General features: G+C 38.9%; 1 protein-coding gene across 1 annotated transcript; it reads right to left on the reverse strand.

Moving 5' to 3' along the window:
* Nucleotides 1-21,034, reverse strand: WEE2 (WEE2 oocyte meiosis inhibiting kinase; the record flags this gene model as incomplete). Its single annotated transcript, XM_059395986.1, has 10 exons — nt 1-1,402; nt 5,202-5,344; nt 6,988-7,158; nt 8,146-8,231; nt 8,548-8,655; nt 9,330-9,476; nt 14,721-14,842; nt 16,680-16,852; nt 18,851-18,902; nt 20,820-21,034. Coding segments are annotated over 10 exons (1,374 nt in total), but the record flags the coding sequence as incomplete, so codon positions are not given.
* Nucleotides 21,035-22,068: the final 1,034 nt, after the last annotated feature.

A 22,068-nucleotide genomic window follows, 5' to 3' on the forward strand; every position in this document is an offset into this window, starting at 1 on the left:
GAATGGTATGATGGTTTATTCAATTTAAAAACACTTCTTAATTTGGTTTTTTAAATGGAGGGTAAAGAAAATTATAAGGCAGCAAATAAGCCTACAGCATTAACAGGCTACCTTCATTAACATGGCACATCTAAGTTATCAAATGCTGTTATGACCAATATTATTTTCTGTATTAGAGCCTGACCATTATTAGCTTTTAGGCCCACAAAGCTGAGCCTTACAGCCAAGACCTGGTACTACCAACCTACTGAATTTTCTCATGTATCTACTCATGAAATGGTTTCTAACAGAAATTTCTCACTCTTTGTTACATATTACAAAGAAGAGTACTTTACCCCTATTTGGCTTTGGACAAGATAAAAACCTTTATTTACAAATGTTCTATTCCCTTAAAATATATACAGAGAAAATAATTTGGATTAAAATATCATAAAACCACAGAAAACAAACCCAAATTCTGATTAAAAAAAAAATCAAGGAGAAATTGGTGACACCCACAAAATCAAAACCAGTCATAACAATTACAGGAGGGTCAGGGCACATATTCTGAAGAACAACCACATTAAATTTTCCTTGAACTCCATTACCCAGTGTTTTGTTCCATAAGTTAATAGCCAGTTCAGAAATTATAAGTGATATATAGGCTATTGCTACCCACTTGACATAATGGTGAACTCATTTAATATCTGGTAAAGGGATTGTCTTCACTTAAAGAATATAGTAGGAAAACCACTTGATTAGAGTGGCTGAGAATTCTTTTAGGAATACCATCATTCACCCTGAGAAACATTATTGAAATACATGCACAGTTACTCAACTCAAAACAAAACTATATTCCTCTCTATTTGCAGGGAGAGTCCCTATTCCTTGGTAGGCAATCAGCTACAGCAGCCTCGTAGTCCATAGGCTATGCCTAGGGTGCTGCTTTCTCTTCTTTGAGTTCAGAGATACCTGCTTTCCCATAGTACATCAGTGAGTGTGAGAAGTAAACAAACTGTTGATAGGTAGACTTAAGAATTTAACAAGAGAAGAGAAATGGCTGCCAGTAATTGTACCTGGGACCATTGCTAATACGCAGCCTTAATAGCTTGACTATCTTGGTTTTCAATGCTAAATTAGGAGTAGTTTTTGAATTCTTTGGGCACTCCTTGCTTAATCTTCCCCTTTACAAGAGGAAGGCTGACACAGTCAATATCTCTTTCTGGAAGCTATAAGGCAAAAAGGGGGTTGGTGTGAACTGAGTTCTTATGGGGAAGACCTCCCCCAGCCGAAGCATGAAGATTTTGCACTTTTTCCTCCCACCAGGTGTTTGGTGCTTCTTGATCCTGTGGGAGTCCCAGAGACCCCAGCATCACCGTGCTCTTCCTGGGAAGACCAGGCCTGCTGAGCTTCTCTCAGTTCCCTGGCAATTAAAGGGGAAGAAATATATTACTTGATCCTAAATTAAGGATGATATTTTTGATCGAAACTAACATAGATTTTTCTTTTTATTTCAGTATTTATAGAAATAAGCCTGAGCTATATACAGAATAGAAAATTAACTCCATGATTTTTTTAAAAAAATGGCTGGCATACACATGCCATAACACATGGTAGATTAGGTTTCCTAAATCCTACTGATTGGAGCATAAATGATGTATAAAATTTTTAAAAGTTAAAACCTGATAAAGATATCACTAAAAAAGGACTACAGGCCAATACATCGGATGAACATAGATGCAGAAATTCTCAATGCTAGCAAACTGAATTCAACAATACATTTAAAAATCATTCACCACAATCATTCCCACAAGTGGGATTTATTCTTGGGTTTCAAGGGTGGTTCATTGTTCATAAATCAATGTTATATACCACATCAATAAGAGAAAGAATAAAAACCATATAATTATTTCAATAGATGTGGAAAAAGCTTTTGACAAAGTACATTACCTGTTCATGATTTAAAAAAAAAAAATCAACAAAGTAAGTTTAGAGGAAACATACCTCTACATAATAAAGGCCATCTATGAAAACCCACAGCTAACATTATCCTTAATGGGGAAAAATAGAGCTTTTCCCCTAAGATCAGGAACAAAACAAGGATGTCCACTCTCACCACTTTTACTTAACATAGTAGTGGAAGTCCTAGCCCACAGCAAGCAGACAATAAAAAAGAAATAAAAGGAATCCAAATCAGTAAGGAAGAGGTCAAACTTTCACTATTTGCAGATAACACGATACCGTATATAGAAAACCCTAAACACTCCACAAAAAAACTGTTAAAATTGATTGACAAATTCAGTAAAGTTGCAGGATACAAAATCAATCTGTAGAAATCTGTTTCACTTCTATGTACCTGTAATGAAGCAGCAGAAAGAGAAATCAAGGAGTTGATCCCATTTACAATTATACCAAAAACTATAAGATACTTGGGAATAAACCTAACCAAAGAGGTGAACGACCTGAACTCTGAAAACTGTAAAACACTGATGAAAGAAATGAAAGACATTACAAAGAAATGGAAAGACATTCCACACTCATGGATTGGAAGAACAAATATTGTTAAAATGTCTGTACTACCCATAGAAATCTACATTTAATGCAATCCCTATCAAAGTACAAATAACATTTAGAAGTAGAACAAAGAATCCTAAGATTTGTAAGGAACCACAAAAGAGCCTGAATAGCCACAGCAATCTTGAAAAAGAAAAGAAAAGCTGGAGGCATCACAATTCCAGACTTCAAGTTATACTACGAAGTTGTAGTAATTAAAACAGTATGGTTCTGACACAGAAATAGACACAGGGATCAGTGGAACAGAATGGAAAATAAACCCACAGTTATACAGTGTATTATTCTTCAACAAAGTAGGAAGAATATCCAATGGGGGAAAAGACAGTCTCTTCAACAAATGGTTCTGGGAAAAGTAGACAGCTACCTGCAAAAGAATGAAACTGGACCACTTTCTTACACCATACACAAAAATAAACCCAAAATGGATTAAAGACTTAAATTTGAGACCTGAAACCATAAAAATCCTACAAGAGAACACAGGTAGTAACTTCTTCAACATTGGCCATAGCAACTTCTTACTAAATATGTCTCCTGGGGTAAGGGAAACAAAAGCAAAATGAACTTTTGGGACCTCAGGATGAAAAGCCTCTGCACAGTGAAGGAAATCATCAATGAAACTGAGAGGCAACCTATGGCATGGAGATGATATTGGACAAATATCGTATAAAGGGTTAGTTTTCAAAATATATAAAGAACTAATACAACACAACCCCCTGAAAATAATCCAATTGAAAATTTGCAGAAGACCTATACAAACATTTCTCCAAAGATGACATCCAGATGGCAAATAGACGCGTGAAAACTTGGTCATCATCACTTATCAGTGAAATGAAAACTACAATGAGACTCACCTCACACCTGACAGAATGGAAAAATCAACAACACAAGGCACAAGAAGCGTTGAAGAGGATGAGGAGAAAAAGGAACCTTCTTGCACTTTTGGTAGGAATGCGAATTAGTACAGCCACTGTGGGAAACAGTTGTGGAGGCTCCTCAAAAAGTTAAAGAGAGGGGCGCCTGGGTGGCTCAGTGGGTTAAAGCCTCTGCCTTCAGCTCAGGTCATGATCCCAGGGTCCTGGGATCGAGCCCCACATCGGGCTCTCTGCTCTGCAGGGAGCCTGCTTCCTCCTCTCTCTCTGCCTGCCTCTCTGCCTACCTGTGATCTCTGTCTGTCAAATAAATAAATAAAATCTTAAAAAAAAAAAAAGTTAAAGAGAGAACTACTTTATAATCCAGCAATTGAGTATTTACCCAAAGAATACAAGAACACTAATTCAAAGGGATACATGGACCCCAATGTTTATAGCAACATTATCTGCAATGACTAAATAATGGAAGCAGCCCAAGTATTCATCAATATGTGAATGGGTAAAGAAGATGTGATATACTAAAGATACAAATGAAGTGATCTGAAGGGGTACATGCACCCCAATGTTTATAGCAGCAATGTCTACAATAGCCAAACTATGGAAAGAGCCTAGATATCCATCAACAGATGAATGGATTAAAAAAGTGATATATATATATATATATCCAATTATATATAATACAATATACATTATTATATTATTTTATATATTTATATATTTAATATAATTATGTTTTATATTATATTTATGTATAATTATATGATTATATATAATACAATATTCCATTATATATATAATTCCATATATTTATATAATTCCATTATGTATATAATAGAATATTGTGCAGCTATCAAGAAAACAAACTCTTGGTATTTGCAACAACATGGTTGGAACTAGAGGATATTATGCTAAGCGAAATAAGTCAATCACAGAAAGACAATTATCATACAATCTCATGGATATGAAGAATTTAAGAAACAAGACAGAATCATAGGGGAAGGGAAAGAAAATGAAACAAGATTAAACCAGAGAGGGAGACAAACCACAGGAGACTCTTAATCTCAGGAAACAAACTGAGGTTGCTGGAGGGGAGGGAGGGGGGAGGGGATGGGGTAGCCCGGTGATGGACACTGAAGAGGGTATGTGCTTTGGTGAGTGCTGTGAACTGTGTAAGACTGATGAATCACAGTCCTGTACCCCTGAAACAAATAATACGTTATTTGTTAATTTAGGGGCGCCTGGGTGGCTCAGTCGGTTAAGCCTCTGCCTTCTGCTCAGGTCATGATCCCAGGGTCCTGGGATCGAGCCCCACATTGGGCTCTCTGCTCAGCAGGGAGTGTTCGTCCCCCTCTCTCCCTGCCTGCCTCTCTACCTACTTGTGATTTCTGTCAAATAAATAAATCTTTTAAAAAATAAAACAAAAATAAAAATAAATAAAGATGTGGTATATATATTTAATGGAATATTATTCGGCCATAAAAAAGAATGAAATCTTGCCATTTGCAAGGATATTGATCAAACTAGAGGGTCAGAGAAAGACAAATACCATATGATTTCACTCGTAATGTGGAATTTAAGAAACAAAAAAAGCAAAGGGGAAAAATAAGAAGACAAATCAAGAAACAGACTCTTAACTCTAAAGAACAACCTGATGGTTTACCAGAAGGGAGGTGGAAGGGAATGTGTTAAATAAGTGACTTGATCTTGGGGTTGTGAGTTCAAGCCCCACACTGGGCCTAGGACTTACTTTAAAAAAAGAAAAGAAAAGAAAAAAACTACCTTTCCAGTGTGGCTGTCTTGAACTTTTCCAAGTTAAGCTGCTGCTGGAGCTCTTCTGCTTTTCCAAGGGAGGGCCGGAGAACTCTACTTCTGGCCAGAGCTGCTGCAGAAGGTCTCTCCCTTGGGTCAGGGTGGATCATGCTCTGTTGATGTTTGACCAAAGCAAAAGATACAGAAATTTCACTGCTGGGAAAATCTCCCCACCTAAGCCAACTCCAACTCAGCTACTGCTGGTGAGTTTTGTCAAACTCTGCTTTTAATTTTGCAGGGGAAGAAATAAATGAAAACTTAGCTCCACCAGGGACAGGATTGTTATCTCTATACAGTGACATCTGTCATCTATAACTTTGACTTGTCTTTATCATATTTTAGAGCTATCTGTGTGATTAACTAGCCTAATGCCTTAATTTTAAATGGGGAGAAACTGAGGTCCTGAAATCAAAACTGACTTGCCCATCTTAATAACAGGACCAAGACTAAAACCCAAGTCAACCAACTCCTAGTTCCATTTGCTTTCTACTCCAACATGCTCCTTTCCACTTAAAACTAAGGGTACCCCCCCCATGACAGCCTTCCTACAGCACTCATATTCAGGTAGAAAGTACCTTAATTTAACAACTTAAATACAGTAAAAAGTAGCTAATTACTTACAGCAATTAGCAATGTCATAAAACGGAGTTAACACCGGACCTTCCATTTGAAGACCAATGTTCAGAACTGGCTCCACCATTCACTAAGTAGCTTGAGGAAGTGACTTAACTATGCTGAAACTCGCTTTCCCTTTCCTGATAATTGGAATAACAATATTCACCTTCTGGAGCATCGCAAGATTTAAATGAACTGACATATATGTGTAACTAGTGCACCGGACCAGCACCGAATTACTCAGTATGTATTAATTAAATCTAACAGTAATTTACACATAGAAAGTGATTAGGCCATGCATGAAAGTCTGCTGGGAGCAAGGGTTTACTTTATTCTTTCAGGAAAGCAGAAGCACAGAAGGACAAGTTTGCAACTAAATTTGAAGTTTTCAGGTGAACTATGAAACTCAAATTTAATCCCTAAGAGTAGATGTTTCTAAGACTATTGTAGGTGTCCTAACCAGTCTTCTTCCTTAAACCATGAAGTCTTACGTAGGTATTTTGAATTCTTAATATAATTCTAAGCTTCTCAACAGTGTCATTTTCTTGCACCTCTGTTTCAACAGAATCACCTCCTTTCCTTGTCCCTACACATACACAGATATCACAGAATACAAGTAACACACAAATATCTAAACTAACATTATGCCTTTTTCCAATAGTACAGCTGATTGGTGGTATTGCCAGTTACCCATCTGTAAAATAGCTTATACTTTCTTCTATACACTCAGAATTCAAATTTCTTTCATAATATCACCATTACCAATGACAATAGTTAAAACCCTGAAACACGAACAAAAAACCAGGTTTGATTTTAGAGTTAATCAGGTGTCAAAGGTGAGAATACAATCCAGGAACTGCTCTGAGCCTTGGTTCCCTGAACTGCCCACCTGTTGGGAAGGGAAAAGGAAAAAATGTAATAGGATTTTAAACTGGAACATAAAAGGTTCTATAATGTCCTCTAAGTTTCCTTGAAGCTTTCAGTCTGTCCTGTGACTTTTCTGGGCTTCAGGGTCATGATTCCTTTTTCTTCTGTCATTGGCACCACCAGCATCTCCTTTTCCCCTTCCCCACCTCCTTGCCATTGTATTTCTTTAAAAAAAAGACATTTCTATCTTCTCTCATCTCCTAAGAGATACCACCTTGAGTAGATTGTAAAATTCTTCCGAGAGCTTCTGAGGAATGTCGGGAAGGTTCCCGTCACGAATATGATGCCATGCGGCGCCATTGGTGGGTAAGGTCGCTGCTCCCGCGGCCACTGTGATTGTTAATCCCAAGGCAAAGATGTCTGCTTTGGGAAGATGCTGATAATCCTTCAAGACAGAAGAGAGGAAGGCCAGTTAGTTTGCCGAGTGAGAGGACAGTAAAGACCAACTGGTACGAGAGGTTGTTTTGAGTCCGTATGAGCTTGGACAGTGGGCAAGGCCGCACCTGCCATGACTGGTAGTTTACTTCTAGAGAAGATGGAGGATACAGCACAAATGCACCTGATTCACATCACTGTGCCCTGAAGCTTTTAAGGCAGAGTCTAAGTACTGTTTTATTCTATCAGGCTCAAAGTGGCTTCAAGCACAGACCAGCTAGGCACAGATACCATCATCCTAGAGGGAGTTAAATCCTTCCTACCCTGACTCCACAGACATCCTAAAAGGTAAGCAATAAATGAAGGTCATTTCGTCAGAGCTGATGTACTACCAGAAGGATGATAAAGATGGGCTGAACCAATAAAGGATTCCTTTCTGCTAGGGAATCCATGAGTTTAGGAATTCTAAGAAATACTAGAAACAGTAAAGGACCTTTATAAAAAACAGCAAAAACATTGATTTAATCCATGACAGAGCCAGCTTTCCTCATGCTGTTTTGTTCTGTTTTGTTTTAAGTTCCTTATCTTTGGTCTCAATTCTGAATAGGAAAGTGGATAATATCAATTTAAATTATAAATATGAACTATGGGGCACATGGGTGGCTAGTTAACCATCTGACTCTTGATTTCAGCTCAGGTCATGAGATTGAGCCCTGCACTGGGTTCTGCACACAGCACAGTGTCTGCTTGAGATTCTCCCTCCCCACCCTCTGCCCTCCCCCCTACTCATGCACTAGGGCTCTCTCTCTAAAATAAATACCATATGAAGAAAAAAAAAAAAAAAAGAAGTGGTAGAGCGCTAAAAAAAATAAATAAATAAATAAAATAAATACAGTCTTTTTAAAAAACTATAAACATCTCTTGCACTGTGAACCTTCATTCGAGAGTCAAAAAGTTCAATGGGTTATAAAATACCCTCTGTTTCCCTAATCTTTACCTCTTGTAAAATCTCATTAGCCAGGAAGCGACTATCTCCCTCCTCCACTTTTGGTTTGCCTATCGATGTCACATGACCCAAGTCACCTGAAAAAAGAAAGAAAAAAAATAGAGCCCTTTAAAAGCATGTCTTTAAAACTAGAATAAATGGGGTCATCACTATAAATTTTATAAGATAATATACAGATCGGAGCTTAAGGCACACTCACCAATTTTATTTTATTTTTTTAATTTTATTTATTTGAGAGGCAAGAATGAGAGAGAGTGAGCATAAGAGGGGGAGGGTCAAAGGGAGAAGTAGACCCACTGCTGAGCAGGGAACCCAATTTGGGACTCCAGGATCATGACCTGAGTTGAAGGCTGTCATTCAACCAACTGAGCCACCCAGGTGCCCCAAACTCACCAATTTTATACATCACATTGGCAGAGAGAAACCAATCCGCTTCATTTTCAATCTCTTCTGGGACTACAGGAGAGTCACTTTGCATCTTATGACAAATGAAGATGTTACCTGAAACAAAAACAAACCAACAATCAAAAAATACTGAATTGACAAAGTCACGATTCCTTAGCTTTTTCACGCCCAAGATTCTTTTCTGTGTCTGTCATTTCAGCCACCCTCCTCTCCTCCTCTTCTGTGTACATATAACAACACTATCAATGTTTCTTTTCTTCCATGGAATCTCTCTACTACTACTGAACAGCTCAGTGATTGAGAATACCTATTTTAAGGGAAACTGATCTCAGACACCCCTCCTCCTCTGAAGAGGCTAGTAGCTTCAAAACAAAGAAATAAGCCGAAAAACATGGTAATGATGTTTTCTTGAGTTTCACATTATTGAGTGCCAGAACCATTTCTGTTCACTTTAGTCAGTGCTGAATTAGAAAGAGTGTACACAGCACTAGTTGTCAATACTTTCGGGAAGTAGCCAAAACGTGATCACTTAACTATGCAGTAAGTTAGAGACCCATTTTCATACTTTGGCTTCGTTATCCGTGAAAGAGTCTTTTCTCTCTGTCCCCTAGTCCCAGAGGGGATAATGGACAAAGCTGTTTAAATTTTTTAGGGAAACAAATGAAAGAGATTTTGCCAGCTAACAGCATCTTCAACACTTGGTAGACACACGGGCACCAATTCTGACATGGGGGAGTCTGGCCAGAGGAGCAGAGCAGAGCCGTACTGACTGGGTTTGATGTCCAGGTGCACCACGCCAGAGTTGTGGATGTACTTAAGCCCAAGGGAAATCTGCAGAAGGATGTCCTTGAGTTTCGGCTCCTGGAAATGATTGCCAGACTTTGTGTTTTCAGATATAGCAGTCTGCAAGCTCCCACCTAGGAAGGAACAACAGACAGCAGCCCCACAGAATGGAGAAAAACTATGAATCTCAATAGGGAAAAGTGTAGTAAACAGTCAAGAAATTTCTTGTGAATGAGTTCAGTCCAACAAGTCTAGATTATTCACTTTCAGTGTAAAACATAATATCTGCCACTGTCTATACCACAGACACATTGGAGAAGAGTTACAGGACTTTTAAAGAAGAAAATAAAATGTCATACCTCAGGTATCCCATATGTGGTTCTATTGCCTTGAGTATGCCCCGACTAGCATTTTAGAAGTGTTATCTAATCATTAACCAGAAGCCAGTCGGGCCTGGACAAAGAGCTACTATTGACATTGATGATTAATTCAGTGTCAAGCTAGTAATTACAGGCTACTAGTAACTTTAATGTGATTGATTCTAAACTTAATTCCATTAAAATATATCACAAAATAAGAATATTTAATGACTGCTAACCCAAGGAAAATATAAACCTTCAATATACATCTAAGTCCTATCTGAGCCATAGTATTTGCACATCAGCTATGGATAGACTCTTGGTTTATCTTTATCAGTGAAAACTAAGGCCTGGATTCATCTGACCACCTGATCTTGTGTGCCCTGTCCTAAGGAATTAGAATGCTTCTGAACTCTTTATTTCATTAATTTGCATTCATTGGCAGCTCTTCAAATTATAGAGTCCTGGGTCTCCCTGGCAGTTAGGGATCCAGCCTTCAAGTATGTGTCCAGAACAATAGGGTCGGAGATGGTAATCGTATTTTTTAGGAAATCCATTCTTTCAAGTATCCTCTGTAAAATTCAATATACAGATTGACCAGTCATGTTAAAAATAATTAAATTCAGAAAGGAGAAGAGTTTTAGCCATTTTCAGAAACACAAAGAGGCCTAAAGTGAAGGGTGTGCCTTTTTTTCTGGGAATCTTCTTGCAAGGTATGTGTGGAAGAAGTTATTAGATAGAAAGGAAGAGTGAATTGAAACAAAGTCACCTAGAATCTAAGTTTGCAGATGAAGCTGTGAGGTGTGGCGGGGAGAAGGAAGCCTGCATCTAAGGCCCCCATGTCTCCTGGAACGCCTCTCCCTACTAGGCTACGTGCTCCCTCAAGACAGGGCCCCGTCCTATTCCTTTTCACTTTCTCAAGGTCTTGCACATAATCTATGTATTCTGAACTGAACGTCTAGTCTCACAACAGAGGGAAAGGAAAGACTGGGACAGGGACCCCATAAAAGGTATGAAAAGAGAGAAACATCCTGAGGGTATGTAGGAATCCTTTAAGATGGTCTTTTAGATAATAAGCAAAGATATATCGCCAACTCCCTGAAGAGCTACAGGTATTAAGGTAACTAGACCAGTGCTAGCAGCACTTTTAATTACTTAGAAGCTCTGTAGGTAATATTAAAGGTAGCCAAGTAATAATTAACAGTAAAAGTTACTGAAAAGCATTTATGCAAAAGTGTTAGAGGTCTTTATTTTGCCACAACGAAAGCTGATTGTCTTCCTCTTTATTGGAGAGCATTCTTAACTGTTCTTTGCTAAAGAATATTAAGGAAGTAGGTGTTCATAGAGCAATGCTGAATGAACTATAAACTTCATCCCTACTAATCTCAGCTACACTGGAGCCTTAACTCCATACCCCAGCGTACCACCTGGAGATGGTACCGGAATTGTCATCATTGTGTCCTCGGAGGAAACAACCAGCTCCTAGACAGCTCTTCTCAAACCATCTTTATGAGATTGCTGGCTGAATTCTTTCCTTTAGATAAAATAAAAGTGCTTTCCCTACTTGGCAGGGAAGGACAAAAAAAAGAAACTTGAAGACAAATCTATGTTTTTCCATCTGTTTATGAGGACTGTCAGATACTGAAATAGCAAATGCCTTCCAACAATGAAATGTAAACAGCAGAACAATAATTCAGCAGGATATTTGTTGTTTTGTTGTTGATAGGTTGTTGATATTTTGTTGTATTCTCAAAATCTTGATTTTATGTTGCTATCTACAACACAAGCATCTTTTTCTGCAAGTAAAGTAATTCCTTGTTTGGTAGGGGAAAAAAAAACATAACCACTATTCATGGTTTTCCACAGAAAATGCAGGCTTCTGGATGTCACATCACTAGAACAAATCCAAGAACCACCATCCTAGGTGGTTCTCTAGGTTCTCCCATCTCTAGGGGAGCAAGCTCTATAAAACCTCCGTGACAGAAGTCATCACAAGAAAATACCGCTGTTAGGGAGAGGTTAACCATCCCATCTCCTGAGTCGGTCGGAATCCTGGCGGCTGCATAATTGATCTGCTTGCTGGAAGACATTCAGGTTTCAGAGGCTGACCCCAAGGTGACACATAGGAGATCTTGGCAAGGTTGACAGTGGAAGAAGGAACATTTGATCGGTTCAGGGCTCACGAGGCACAGTTGGGAAAATCAGGTAACTGCTGGTCTCTACTAATTATGATGTACGTTATCTAAGTCATGTCATTTATAATCTGAATAGAGCCGTACCTATAAATGTGCTAGCCGGACTGCTAGAACAGGCTGGGGGCACAAGGGTAAAGGTGGCAAGCAGGAGGAGGAAGAGAGGAGAAAGAGAGAGAGGATGGAGGCGGAAGCATTAGAAGGAATCGGGCACTGGCTACTCTGCCACCTTACAAATACTTGGACTTAACTCTCCTTGATTTAGAGCCGAAGGGCAAAGTCTCAAAGTTATGGATAATCCATAACTATAAATAAGACAAATATAAGGGCACACTTTATTTTCAATGATCAGTTCACATTTGAAAGCAATGTATGTGAATTACATTTTGATAAATCAGAGTTACATTTTAATGGGCAAGTATGCAGTGAGGTTAGCAGACCACCATGGCAAACAGACAATGATTCCTCATAAATCTGCTCCAAAATCAACTGCCCAGAAACATCGAAAAGCCCTACGTAGTCTTCCCACACTTTACCGTGCTGATCTTATTTCCTGTTATAGGGATCACCTTGGTCCTGTCAGTCTATTTGTGGAGTCAGACCCATTCCCAAAACCATGCCCTTGGTCTGCATGCTGTTCCTCTAATGAAGTCTTCCCTCTACTTCCTTAAACTCTGGTAATCTTTTGGCAAACCCTCTTTCAAGTCTTACCTCCTTTTTGAGATTTTCTTGAGCTGCTCTAATAACAAGTATTGAGTTCTTATGATGTATCAGGTACTGGCCCTGTACTGGCCTTTGACATACATTGCTGCTATTTCTCAAACTACTCCCTTAAGTAAATATTACAATCTCTTTACTCAGTGGGACTGACATCCCAGATATCATACAACTAGTGTGCCAAACCCAGGTCTGCCTAGGTGTTGCTAAGCCCAGGCCCATTCTGCCACACTGTGCTGCCCCTTGCTCGTATGCATCTTCTCTGAATGCTTTTTATCCATAGTTGTACTACCTGGCTCTAAAGCAAATCGTCTCTTGTGTATTCATTGTTAACAGAGCAAGTGGAGGGAAGTTCCTGGAAGGACTTCTTGGCTCAATCTATGGTGTCTCTCACCCTAGAACTTAATACAATGTCACACCTGTAGAAGGGATTCAGATGTTGAGAAGAATTAGAAGAGGATTTGTAATAGGAATAATCACTCCTTCTTATTCTTTTTAAAATTTGAAATCTTTACAATGCCCCAAATCAGATTAAATTAATTATGTTTTGTTTGACTTTCTTGGCTAAGTTTGTTCTCCGATACTATCTTTGATAGTAGTAAAAGTCATGAAAATAGAACCAAGGTTGGGGCGGGGAGGGAAAAGAATAGGGAATCTCAGGCTATGATAAGGAATTAAGAAGAGAAGATTAAGAAAAGTATCAACTTCTCTATCACAAGGAAAGGGTCCATTTTTTATCCTAAAGTGACTATTAGAAAAAGGGATTTAGGTGAACTTGCTAGAGGAAAAAAATCCAACAAAGTTCACAGTTAATACTGCAAGGAAATCAGACCCTAAGAAAACACCAAGTCATTATTTTGCAGTATATGTGTGATATTTTCTATGTTTCTAGCATTTCATAATATTATCTACCTTACTTGTATATATAATAATGAAGCTTTATCACTGACCGCTTTCCTCAAAAGTCAAGCCACACATACATGCTCAGTGCTACCTGATGGTAACTAAAATTACTCCAAAACTGTACTATCAGAGAAACCGGAGGGTGGGTGTGCATGTTGTTTCTTAGGGGGAGGAAGTTTGGGAGGGATGCTATTATCTGATCTTAATCATGACCAGAATATGGGTAGCTACTCCTAAAATGCCAGCAAGCTTCTATTTAATTTGGTAGCACTTTCCTATTTTCCCAGGGAACATTTTGATGAGAAATATCTCTGCAAATAATCACGTGTAACTGTAGTGTGATGTCAACACCTTAATCACAAATTAAAATAGATTAAAACCAAAAGACTATTTTTTTAAAATTTAAGTAGCCCAGAAAAAGTTCTATCAGTTTCTTGTGTATGTATAGTCCTGAAGGAATATGCCTGAAGTCCTTGCATTTCATTCCCAGCACCCACTCCACGCTCACACTATGGTGAGAACACTGAAGCTTGGGGCGCCTGGGTGGCCCGGTCATTAAGCGTCTGCCTTTGGCTCAGGCCATGATCCCAGGGTCCCAGGATCGAGCCCCACATCAGGCTCCCAGCTCAGCAGAGAGCCTGCTTCTCGCTCTCACACTCCCTGTGTTTGTGTTCCCTCTCTCACGGTCTCTCAGATAAATAAATAAAATCTTAAAAAAAAAAAACTAAACTAAACCAAAGCTCAAAGGTAAGAAGCATCAAGATACATGAACTATGCCCCAATTCAGGAATCCACTTGAAAATTAATCAAAAGTTGGCTGTGTGAGTTTACCACTCCCTCCTTGAAAATGATAGGGACTGTGGTTTTAGAATATTTTAGAATACCTAGCAAACATAAGAGGAGGATTTACTATTCAAACCCCTAGGGCAAAATTTTTCTATATATTGAGAAAAATATGAAGGGGTTTATAGCTTCTATGTGTCAGCCACACATCAGCTCTGAGAGATACACGACATAGCATAAAATGGAAATTCCTTTTCAACACAACTTGTGTCCCCAGCACTCTGCTTCCAAACAAAATTATAGTACAAACTTTCTCGGTATGACTCAGCTATGCCTAGCATAAACTACAAGGAGGAGGCAAAGATTTTTTTCCTGGATGCAGATGTTCATCCCCTTCTCCATAGATACTAGTCTGCACACTTACCATTGCAGTATTCATTCTGAATAATCATGTGGTCATCTTCTGCCCATGCAGAGTAGTAACGTACCACATGCGGGTGATGCCCAAGGACTGCATGAGCATAAACTTCATGCAAAGCCAAATTCCTAGAAGACAGACAAGCATCAAGAAAAATGAGTCAAGGGGCGCCTGGGTGGCTCAGTGGGTTAAAGCCTCTGCCTTCGGCTCAGGTCATGGTCTCGGGATCGAGTCCCGCATCGGGCTCTCTGCTCAGCAGGGAGCCTGGTTCCTTCTCTCTCTCTCTCTGCCTGCATCTCTGCCTACTTGTGATCTCTGTCTGTCAAATAAATAAATAAAATCTTTAAAAAAAAAAAGAAAAAAAAGAAAAATGAGCCAAGATAATATACATACAAATGTTTTTTTAAAAGACAAGATTCTGGACTCTGGGGAACAAACTGGGAGTTACAGAAGCTTGCGGGAGGGGATGGGGTAACCAGGTGACGGGTATTAAGGAGGACATAGTTGTGATGAGCACTGGCTGTTATAAGCAACTAATGAATGGTTGAACACTCATCAAAAACTAATGATGTGGGCCCCTGGGTGGCTCAGTGGGTTAAGCCGCTGCCTTCGGTTCAGGTCATGATCTCAGGGTCCTGGAATCGAGGCCCGCATGGGGCTCTCTGCTCAGCGGGGAGCCTGCTTTCTTCTCTCTTTCTCTATGCCTGTCTCTCTGCCTACTTGTGATCTCTCTCTATATATATTTCAAACAAATAAAAATAAAATCTTTAAAGAAAAACTAATGATGTACTATATGTTGGCCAATTGAACATAATAAAAATACTGATAAAAAATAAAAGACAATGTATGAGGCATTATTAACAGTGGCAGAACATTTACCGAGTACTCACTGCTTACTTAGTATTTTAGTTCATTTAATTTTCGTAACTACTCAGTAAGATATAGTGGTAAGGATGAAGGCTTTAGAAAAGCTGTGACTGGTCCAATGTCAAGCCAGTGATAGTAGACCTAAGACAAGAACACTGATCATCCTGGTACCAAAATCCATGTTATTTTTTACTGAATGTAGCATATGTAAAGAGGAGTATTAGGTTGTAACTATCTCAGTGGCAGACATGCTTTGAGTTTTAATTTCACTGTATCACAATTAAAAAAGAAACTTTGATGGGCTTAATAAGGCCACTATGGACTTGATAGAGGATCCATTACAATATCCAGCTATCTTCTCTGTGAAGGCTGGACCGTCATTAGAGTCAATATTACACTTAGCCAATATGACATGGTCATAGGGGCAGTCTTGGGGAGAGATATTAATTATGGAACAGGAAATCCAACACACAAACAAAGTGAAATATAATACTCAGTGAATTTTGGTATAAAAATGAAGAATTCTGAATTCAGATTCAGCAAACTATTACATTCCTACAGTTAACTAAAGCATTGGCTGAATCTAAAAATAATTGTTTTCTTTGTAAAAGGAAAACTTCTGAACAATTAGCTCTGGGAATGAAAGTTACATTTTGTTGCTTTTTCCTCACTTGTAGTCTTTGAAACATTGAACTCACTATTGAATTCATTATTAATACAAAGTGGAAATACCAGTGAGTTAACAGTAACTTCCTACGTGGCAATATTTTTAATGAACTAACAGGCAGATCGTTCCATATACCTATTCATTAAAGCAAAAGCAGGAACACCAGTAGAAATAGCCTCAAGAACCATGCAAGAAAACAAACAAAAACACTGTAACAGAATTGTATCCAAATAATTATGGTTTAGTTTAAGGAAATAACTTATCTTTGGTTTGGAAAAGGCAGAAAGATTATGAATGTAAGACTACATACAATGAAAGGGCTAGCAATGGGCTGTTTTTAATGACATCAGTACTGTTATTTAAAATGTTTTGACGAGAAACGACTTTCCAAATCCAAGTTTGTACTTCTAGGACATTTCAGAGGAACTTACTCATTTGATAATCCTGCAAAAGGTTTTGTGGAACGTTTTATTGCATAAACGCATCCATCCAGCCTCTTAATACACTTGTAGACTGTACCAAATTCCCCAACTCCAATTTTTTCTACCTCCAAGAATTCTTTTTCATAGCGGGAAGCCATGTTGGTTTCTCGTAGAACACACCTCTGAAATATTTTATTAAAATGTTAAAATAATTCTAACCTATTGTGAGCAATAAATTTAAGGCATATTCCAAAATTTCTCAAGGTTTTCAAAAAGACTTTTGAAGCAAATCTATTGGATTCTGTGTCAGTAATTCATGGTAGCAAGAACCTCCCCGGTTGCTGACCACCTTTCGTACTCTTCATAACCATCTATTCAACTCTGTACTGGCATTTTTACATATATTAAGTCTTTTTCTAGGTTATTTCTTCTTTCTGGGATATGCTTATTCTCAATATGTTTTTAGGGAGAAAACACCTGCTCACAGCAACAGCTACTGTCCTCAGTTAAAGGAATGGCCAGGATCCAAGTAGAACATGTTAAGGAGAAAGAAAAGACACCTCCCTTTGACTCTTGTCTACCTACCTCACACTCTGGCTGCTGGTGTTTCCATCTCAAATTGAATGAACTTATTGTTCAATTTGCTTCCTCAAAAATTTTAGTACAGAGAACAAAATGGTCAAATTGATTATTTCACCTTATGTGTTCAGGTACAGCGATTTTTCCACCTACTGGCTAACTAGTAATATCTCTCTTTTTCCAGCTAGTACGTAGCCCTAGGCAAAAAAAATAAAATAATGTAAAAAACAACAACAACAACAAAAAAAAACCACTGAACTCCTTTATTAGTTTTCTCTTCTAAAGTAAAGTGAGCATCCTAGCAACTACTCCTTGTGGTTCTTTTAAATATTACATGAGAAAAGGTGTTTGTGTGTGTTTGTGTGTGTGTAACTTAGCTCAATGCCAAGCACACAGTAAATTCTCAGAAAAATCATAGCTAAGATGATAAAAATCTCCATGAATTTATATGAATCTCAGTCCAAACCACTTTATCTCCATGAAGTCATTCTTTCCCAATGTCCCTGTTAGCAAGAATTTTTTCATCTAACTGGGTTTTAAAGAATCCTGACTCTTACTAGCTCCTCATTTCAACAACTAATACCAACCAGTCTTCATTAGCAAGATCTAGAATTTTCTTTGCCCTTAGACAATCTCAAGTTCTCTTTCTCCCATGTCTGGGGCTACCATAGCTATAAGCCCTCTCTCCATCTTTTCTAATAATGAAAATTATTTTTGCAAAATGTTACCATAGAATAAGACATACCTAATTGTCTTCCCCAAGGAATCCAAACAGAAGTTTGGATTCAGAAACCTAAAGGTCTTTCACCAATTGCTCAGCCACTACCTTCCCAACCTCAGCTCAGACAGCAAATAAGCCAGCTTACCATCTACATTATTCCCCAACCATAAGCCCTTCCCCTCCACTTTCGTAAATGGAATATTGAGCATAAACATGTTTTCATGGGATTATAAACTTCTTAATGGCAATTTAATATTCTACTTTAAATTCCAATTTATTTGGCCATTCTTTTGTTATTGGACATTTAGTATTCCTTTTTTTTTTCTTCTTCTTAGCCATTACAGCTAAGGCTGCAATAAACATTTCTGGTGATAATATTTACAGCATTATTTTCTTAGGCTAGGTTATCGAATGAGGGATGCTACAAAGACTGTGAGCATTATATAAAAATCAATAGATAACTGATATATTTAAGAGCAAAAATTTTACATTTAAACTTATGGCTTTATGCCATTTTTCTCTCTTCTGCTCTTCCATTTTTGGACCTTTCATATCTTGAGTTTTCCCTTCACTTCTCTAACCCGATGAGTAGAGAATTTTCCCTTAAATCCAAGATAGAAGCAGTAGCCATTAATTTAAAAACACTGAAAGGTAATGATTCGGTGACATATTGATCAGGCTCTGTCGGGTAAAGTAATAACTAGCTAAGAATACAGACTCTGCCGAGAGTCCAGATCAATTTAGCTGCAAAGCACATTTGCAAATCTACAAAGTGAGGCGGGGGTGGTAAGGAGAGAGAGAAGGAGAAGAGCAGAGAGAGAGACTGGCGACAGGATGAGGTGACCAAGTTATGGCAGCTGGAACAAAGAACTGTGCTCACCTTGGCAGGTAGCCCTTGTTCTACATTGCCTTCCCCTGGACCAGCTTCCTCACTTAGGGAAAAAAAAAAAAAAAAGGTGATATCAATGTGTGACTGACACTATTGAGCTTCATACTCTACTAGGTTCTGAGGTTGAAAGAGTAATTAAGACAATTCCTTCCCCACGTCAGCCTGTATTTGGGAACAAGGATAAATAGAAAGTTTCAATGTAAGAAGCAAGAATAGGGGGGCTCCTGGGTGGCTCAGTGGGTTAAAGCCTCTGCCTTCGGCTTGTGTCATGATCCCGGGGTTCTGGGATCGAGCCCTGCATCAGGGTCTCTGCTCAGCGGGGACCCTGCTTCCCTCTCTCTCTCTCTGCCTGCCTCTCTGCCTGCTTGTGCTCTCTCTGTCAGATAAATAAATAAAACCTTAAAAAATCTTTATAAAAAAGAATAAGAACAAGATATCAAGGGACACCATAGGCAGCACCCAAATCATGATTTCAAGAGTAAAAGTCTTTCGGGAAAGAGGACAGGCAAGTTAAGTTTCCAGAATGAGTAGGAATTAGCTAAGGGGCCGGAATGGGGTTCTTGGCAAGCAGAGCAATGCTGAACCATGAAGGGGAGATCACACAGGACACAAGAAACTGAGTGCTGTCCCATCGCCACCTTCCCCTTCAAAACTCATCTCCCCATTTTGCCCTAGGTTCAGAGGAAGACCATCAGTACAGCAGAATACGCTCTAACAACTGGCTAAGATATTTTTAGTTACTTTCCAAAAAGCTCCGACAAACATCCTCTTTGGCATGAGTAGTAGCATTCTGGATGTGTAAGCCAGATTTCAGGCTCTAGAACAGCCAGCTATAGATTCTTCTTCTGGAGAAGCACAAGATAGAAAGTGCAAATAGAGGGAGACGTTACACTAGGGAGACAAACTGATGCTGGACACTTGTGACTTAAGTTTAACATGACATTCCAATACTGTCTAAAAGAACAACCCCACAAAAAAACAACAGCACAATAAGTAGGTGGGGGGATTGCCCACTCAGAAGCACCAAGAGCTGTTACTGAAGTGTCATCACTTTCATTGCGGGAAATGCAAATTAATGGTCTCTTCTGGCTACTTTCCATGAGAGGTGAATCAATTAATTTTGATAGTTTACAAAGATTCGTGAAGAGCTAAACCCAACAGAATTCTTGGTTTAAAAAAAAGTGGACCTGTATACTTGGACTGAAGTTCTGTTGACTTAAGATCCAGGAGATAGCATTGAGAAAACCTATTCTGGCCACAAAGCTGCTTACTACAGAGTCATTGGTTCCAAATGAAACAACTCAAACTAAAACATTAAATGTTCTGCATACCTCAGATTGTTAGCTGTGCATTTATTTTGCTTTTTATTTTCCTTTGTGGAAAAAAAAATTGAAGAGACATAGTAAAGAAATGTCCCTAAGTAATATGTACAGTTCTCATTTGGACAATTTCTACCATTGAGACCTTGTGGAGTTTTACAGTTTGGTTTTCTATTCTTAGTACCTCCAAAAGCAACACTGTCTTTTTCTCTTCAGCCAATTTCCTGTTGAATACTTGCATTATAGCTCTCAGTCACACGCAGTTATACTGGAAACAGCAGTATACTCCCTGAAGTGTGAGCTACACCTGCCCCAATGACTAGCCTTGTGTTACCTAGGGGAGACTACTTGAATGCAATTCCATAGCTCGTTCAACTTGCTAATGGAAGTCAGATGTCTATTGCTTACTCTGCCCTATTCTTTTAGAGAGAAGACACCATACAGTACACTTCAGGATGGAGACACGCTAGAATCTCCATGACAAAGCAGACCAACATTAACATGTAGGGAGGAGCGATGTGAGAACAGGGTATCAGTTGCATTCAAATAGAGTTCTTTTTCCTAATCTTACTTTCCAGTCTCCCTTCTACTTGAGCATACTAAGATCAGTTCTCAAAAGTTAGACGCAACAGTATACTTACAGATCTCCTCGGCTTTTCCTCTTGCCATTGGATTGAAGGAATTGTTTTCTATAGGATTCTGGGGTAAAGGGATTTATATTGACCAGAGCCGATGAGGTCATCTCATCCACTAAGGGAACAGGTGTGAGCCTCAAATATTTAGAGCCTCTGGAGGGGAGCTTCTCTGTTGAAGAAATCACCGACTGGCTTAGGAGACCCTGAATGAAGATGACGAAAAGGGAAAACAGAATGGGGTTAGTACAAAAAAAAGTTCCATATCAGCTAGTTAATATTTGAACCAAGGAATGTTACTGCTACGAAGGAATTAGAGGTTGCCTGGTTCAGTGCAAGCTAGTTGCATTATAACTGGTCCTCTTATGAAAAATACAGATTCCTAGTCTTCCTCTGGATATCCTGATGAGAGAATCAACACAGGAATCCATACTTTTGTTAAGCTCCACTGCCTCCCCCTGCGCAATTCTGATGGCCAGCTATGAAAAACACCAACTCTACTACTACCTTTAGCTTTTTTATTTTTTTTTTTTAAGGATTTTTGTTTACTTATTTGACAGACAGAGATCACAAGCCGGCAGAGAGGCTGGGGAGCAGGCACCCTGCTGAGCAGAAAGCCTGCCGAAGGGCTCAATCCCAGGACCCTGGGATCATGACCTGAGCTGAAGCCAGAGGCTTTAACCCACTGAGCCACCCAGGCACCCCTACCTTTAGATTTTTAAAGACTATACTTCAGCTTAGACAAATGAAAACAACTCTAGAAGACCTGGTCCTTATGTTCTCAGTGTATACTTTAACTCCCCCTCAATTTTCATCCAGGTATTTGTTTGGTGCCTAGTAAGTAGCAGATGCTGGGCTAGATGCTAAGGCGTACAGAGGTGAATTCCAACTCTTAAGGGATGCACAGTCCATTAGTCAACAGCTCATCAATGTTTCAGAAATAATCACATTGTACAGGAAAAACTATCTCAACATTAAAAGAAGTTTCCAGTTCCACTTAAAATATAGCACCAAATGAGAAGAGTTCCATAAAGTAGGGTAAAGAATTTGAAAAATAATCCTCTGAGCCCTTAAGATTCAGGGCCTTGTAGTGGCTATAACCAGTATATCAATAAGGAGGAAAGTGTAGAGGACTTACCACTCCAAGCAGGTACAATAGAACATACACCTATGACCTAACCGGAACTAAACCAAAGGACAGAGGGGACAGGTAGAAGACAAGGAATTCTGTTGAGACATCAGAATGCTTTTATGACCG

This window comes from Mustela nigripes, chromosome 4 (genome assembly GCF_022355385.1).
Source record: "Mustela nigripes isolate SB6536 chromosome 4, MUSNIG.SB6536, whole genome shotgun sequence".
NCBI classification, from domain to species: domain Eukaryota; kingdom Metazoa; phylum Chordata; class Mammalia; order Carnivora; family Mustelidae; genus Mustela; species Mustela nigripes.